Genomic DNA, 5,175 nt, shown 5'->3' with positions numbered 1-5,175 from the left:
TGCTCTGGGCGCCGCTGCTCTGGGCGCCGCCGGTGCGCGTCACCCGCCACGGCGTCCACTGGAACGGCAGCAACCCCAGGTACCGCCGGCCGCCCCCGCCGGCCCCGCCGCCTTTGTGCGCCCCGGGCCCCGCCGAGCCCCGGGCCCCGCCGAGCCCCCGGGCCCCGCGCCGCCGCCACGGGACGGGACGGGATGGGATGGGGCGGGAGGGGCGGCGGGCGGTGGGCTCCGGGGGGGCGGGGCTGCCCGGCCACCGGGCCACCGAGCGCCCCTGGGAGAGTTACCGAGACGGGGAGCACCTCCCGGTGGGAGCGAGGCGGGGAGCATCTCCCGGTGGTGCTGAGCCCCCAGGGCATCCCCGGCAGCATCGAGCCCCGGGGTGGTGCTGAGCAGGTGAGTGGCCCCGGTGGTACCGAGCTCCGGTGGTACCGAGCCCCTGGGCATCCCCACCGGCACCGAGCCCGCGGTGGTACCTGCCGGTGGTACCGAGCCCCGGTGGTACCGGGCCACTGGGCAGCCCTGGGCATTGCCGAGCTGGTGAGAACCCCTGGGGGTGCTGAGCCCTGAGGGGCACCGAGCCACTGGGCATCCCCGGTGGTACCAAACCCCGGGTGGTACAGAGCCACAGGGCACTCCAGTGTGCCACCGAGGCAGTGAGCACCCTGGGTGGTGCTGAGCCCCAGGCACTGCTGGTGGCACTGAGCCCTGGGTGGCATGGAGCAGGTGAGTCTCCTCTGGTGACGTTGAGTTCTGAGTGTTCCACGCCGGTGGGCAGCCCTGGTGGCACCAAGTTCCCGCTGGCACCAAGTTGGTGGGCACTCCTGGGGGCACCAAGCCCCCAGTGAGCATCCCAGTGGCACCAAGTCCCCAGTGGCACCGAGCTGGTGGGCACTCCTGGTGCTGCCAAGTCCCTAGTGATACCCAATTGTGCTGAGCCTGAGTGCACTTGGTGGCACTGAGCTCTGGGCATCCTCTGGTGGCATCAAGGTGGTGGGTGGCAGTGTCAGGGGTTCCCATGGTGGGTGTCCCCACTGCTGGGAGCCACCCCAGCCCCTACCCTGCCAGGGGTGCTGCCCGTGGGCTCTGCCATCACCGGTGGGCCGGGGTCTGGCCCTGTCCCTGCTCCCGGCCTCCTCCATTTTAGGTATTTCCCAGCTTCAGGGAGCAGGGGGAAGGGTCAGGATGCTGGGCTGGGATCCTGCAGGCTGTGCTCCCCCTTGCAGGTCCTGTGCCCTGGGCCTGCGGAACTGGGGCAGGTGGGCACGTGACGGGCAGGTCTGGGGGCACAGTTGCTGCCTTGCTCCCCCTCTGTGGATGGGAGAGGTGGGACCCCACCACCTGTGGGAAGTGGGGCTCCGTGTGCCCCTCAGCAGGGTCAGGCAGCCCTCGGCCCTGCCTGGGCCTGTCCCAGCCCGCGTTGCCCGTGGGATGTTCTGAGTCAGCGCGAGCCTGTGCCCCGTCCTGTCCTCGAGTAGCCCCCGGCCTCGGTGGGGGGCTCAGAGGCCCGGATTCCCCCCTTTCACCAGTGCTGCCATCCAAGTGATGAACGTTCTGGTCTCTGCCGGGACTCTGCGCCATCCACGAACACCGGCTGCACCGGGGTGGATGAAGGGGGTTGGGGTCTCCCTGACAGCCCCCCCTGCTCCATTACCTTCCCAGGACCAAGCGTGTGCAGTGCACGTGTGTGCACATGTGTGTGCACACGTGTGTGCCCGCGGAGCTGTCTGCTCCACCCCGGCCTGGCCGCACACGCTGTGAGCTCACTGCATCCTGCCCGTGCCTGAGCTGGGCCCCCTCCCCTGCCCTTCCTGCTGCCAGCGCCCCCCCCCCCCGTGCCCCCTGCCCCGGCCACCGCCTCCTGCCAGCGCCGAGCCGGTGCAGGAGCGTCCCGCCGCACGGCCCCCCACCGGGGTGTCATGTCCGATCAGCGGCGAGGCGGGTGCCTGGGGCGAGGGGCTTTGTGCCCGGGCAGCGTGGCTCTCCCCCCGCCTCCGGCCGCGGTGGCCGAGCCCATTCAGCTCCAGCGGCCTGCGGCTAATCCGAGCTGATGCCTGGCTGTGTGGCGCGGGCGGTGTCCGGTCTCTGTTTTGGGGGAAAGCCCAGCTCCCTGCTCCGCCGGGGCTGGGGGGCAGCGGGACACCCCTCCCGGCGAACCCCCCGGCTCGTCCCGCCCGGCAGGTTCCTGCGGGACGACTACTCCATCCAGGTGGCCATCAATGACTACCTGGACATCTACTGCCCGCACTACGAGGGGGCCGTGCCCGCCGGCCGGGCAGAGACCTTCACGCTCTTCATGGTGGACCGGGAGGGTTATCGCGGCTGCTACGAGACCCCCGGTGCCTTCAAGCGCTGGGAGTGCAACCGGCCCCGGGCGCCCTTCGGGCCCGTCCGCTTCTCCGAGAAGATCCAGCGCTTCACCCCCTTCTCGCTCGGCTTCGAGTTCCAGCCGGGGGAGACCTACTACTACATCTGTGAGTCCCCCCCCGGGTGCCGTGGGGGGCTGCACCGGGGTCACAGCACGTTGGGGCACTGGGTGCAGCCCCCCGGGGCCAGAGCATGTCAGGGGTCTTGGGTGCAGCCCCCCAGGGTCCCCATGGAAGTGGGTTTGGGGCACAAGGGAGGGTCAGGGTACACGCAGGATCTGGATCCCCCGCTGAGGTTGGGGGGAGCAGGGGGAGTCTGGATGACTCTGGGGTTGAGGTGCAGGGAGGTCTGGATGCCCCAAAGATGGGGGCATAAGGGGTTGGGGTGCAGGGGTGTACAGGGTGCCCTGGGATGTGGGGTTCTGGGGGATGTGGCATTCAGGGAGGTTCTGGATCCCCTGGGGTGAGGGGTTCATGAGAGGTGGGGTGCCCTGGGTGAGGGCATGAGGGGGTCAGGGCTCAGGGGGTTTCTGGATGCTCCCAGGGTGCAGGGGGTGTCTAGGTGGGGGCATGAGGGCATTGGGTTGCAGGAGGGTTCTGGATGCCCTGGGTGGGGACATGAGAGGGTCAGGGCGCCCCAGGTTTGGAGTGTAGGGTGGGGTCTGGATGCCCTGGGGTGGAGGATGCATGGGAAAAGCAGGGTACAGGAGGTATCTGGATTCCCCAGGGTCGGGGTGCACGAGGGGGTTGGGGGTGTATGAGGGGGATTTGGATGCCCTGAATTCTGGGTGCAGGGGGTGTCTGGATGTCCCCGGGGTGGGGGCACAAGGGGCTCAGGGTGTACATAGTGGGAGGTTGGGATGCCCCTGGCTTCAGGGCACCTGAGGTGGGGAGGTCTGTATGCCCCAGGTTTGGGGTGTGGGATGCCTTGGGGTGGGGGGTGCATAGGAAGATGGGCTGCTGGAGGTGTCTGGATGCCCCGGGGTGGAGGCACGATGGGGTCAGAGTGCACATAGTGAGGTCGAGGCGCCCCCGGGTTCGGGGTTTCTGGATGCCCCGGGTTGGGGGCACAAGGAGGTCGGGGGGGCCCTGAGGTTGGGGGGGGGGGGGGGGGGGGGGGGGGGGGGGGGGGCTGGGTGTCCCTGGGTTCGGGGTGTGTGAGGAGGGGGTCTTTATGCTGCGGGTTCAGGGTACCCGGCGTGGGGGGTTCTGGATACCCACGGGTTCGGGATGCAGGGTGGGGTCTGGATGCTGCTGGGTGGGGGCACCCGGGGGGTGCCGTTCCCTCAATGCGCCGGGAGGGGGCGCCCCAGGCCCGCGCTGACCCGCCGTCGGGGGGTCCCGTCGGGCCGGGGGGGCCGTGCCGGTGGGTCCCCGCTGATCCCCCCACCCTGCCCAGCCGTCCCCAGCCCCGAGAGCGCCGGGCGCTGCCTGAAGCTGCGCGTCACCGTCTGCTGCCGAGGCACCAGTGAGTCGGGCTGGGGGGGACTGTGCTCCAAAAACCTGGGGGCTCCCTCGCCCCCGGGGCAGCCCGGTCCCCGCGGGGGGGGGTACCGGCGCCTCGGGGGTGATGCCACGGAGCCCAGGGGAGCCACTCCCTGACACTGGTGGGGTTTGTTTCAGCACCGGAGCCGGTGACAGAGGTGCCCAATTCGCAGCCCCACGGGCGTGGGGGGCCCGAGGGTGAGTACAGAGGGGCCAAGGGACGGTGGGGGCCCGGGGACCGGCTCACCCTGACCACTGCTCCTGCCCTGGCAGACGCTGTGCCTGCGCGGGGCACCGCGGTCCCACCGCAGCCCTGCACGCCGTGCCTGGCACTCGTGCTCCTGGCCCTGCTCCGGATCTGACCCCGGCACTGCCCGTGGTGGGGGGATGGGCTCCTCTGCCCCGGCGCCGCTTCCAGACTCTTCCTCACCGCCAACCCCCTCGAGCCCATGGGGCAGCCCCGGGCCACGACCCACCTGCCGGACCTCCACAAAGCCGAGCCGGGGCCGGGAGCTCCAGGCTGGAAGGTGAGGGGGGAGCAGGGAGGCTCTGGGGTGGTGGGTGGGTACCCAGTTGCTGCACTGCAGCGTCCCTTGATGGGGATCTCTCCCTCCCAGGGCTGTCACTTGCCACCGGCATCGCCGCACGCCGAGATTGCCACGGGTCAGCACCGCCGGACACCGGGATCGCCGCACACCGGCATCGCCCCCACGGCATCACCCCGGCACTGGGCTCCCCTCAGCAAATGCCTCCTCTGCCCCACGGCCGTCACCTCATCTTGTGCCTTCCCCCATGGACCCCCCGCCCCAGGGGGCCCAGGGACCCCCCAGGCCCTGGAGCGGGGCAGCAGCTCCGATGGCAGCGTCGGCCACTGCCGTGTCCTCCTCCTCCTCTGGTGAGGACACACCGATCTGTCTTCTGGGAAGACGCCTTCCTCCGTGCCCTCAGTTTGGTTTTAACCCCTGGTAGTGACTGAGCAATACAGTGTTTGCAAGATCGCTGTGCCCTGGGTGTGCGGCCCCCCCACCGTCCCCCCTGCCCGTGCCCCTGCCCCTGCAGAGGTGCCGGAGTGGCCGCTCCAGGGGGTCCCTGCCCCTCTCTCCCTCCACGGCCTTTAAGGCCGAGGGTTTAATTGCAGTGGTTTGATATTGAGTCATCAGCTCATGCCACCGGAGACCTTTAATTACAGGCAAGCTGCTGGTAATTAGCACCTGGAGGTGGGATGAGCATCAGGACAGAGGGTCAGGGGCAGCAGGGTTGGGGGTCACTCACCCAAAACCCCCAGCTGGGCACCCTGGTCCCACTTGCTGCCCTTGGATGGGGTTGG

The 5,175-nt window shown here is 69.8% G+C and overlaps 1 protein-coding gene across 1 annotated transcript; it reads left to right on the top strand.

The window, feature by feature from the left end:
* Positions 1–5: 5 nt before the first annotated feature.
* EFNA4 (ephrin A4) lies at positions 6–4,359 on the top strand (the record flags this gene model as incomplete). Its single annotated transcript, XM_027669350.1, has 5 exons — positions 6–79; positions 2,179–2,471; positions 3,763–3,831; positions 3,987–4,046; positions 4,122–4,359. Coding segments are annotated over 5 exons (585 nt in total), but the record flags the coding sequence as incomplete, so codon positions are not given.
* Between the last annotated feature and the right edge of the window lie 816 nt (positions 4,360–5,175).

Source organism: Corapipo altera, unplaced genomic scaffold, assembly GCF_003945725.1.
Source record: "Corapipo altera isolate COAL_440 unplaced genomic scaffold, ASM394572v1 198, whole genome shotgun sequence".
In the NCBI taxonomy this organism is placed as follows: domain Eukaryota; kingdom Metazoa; phylum Chordata; class Aves; order Passeriformes; family Pipridae; genus Corapipo; species Corapipo altera.
Note: the sequence above shows the minus strand (reverse complement) of the source record. Positions and strands in the feature narration are given on the sequence as shown.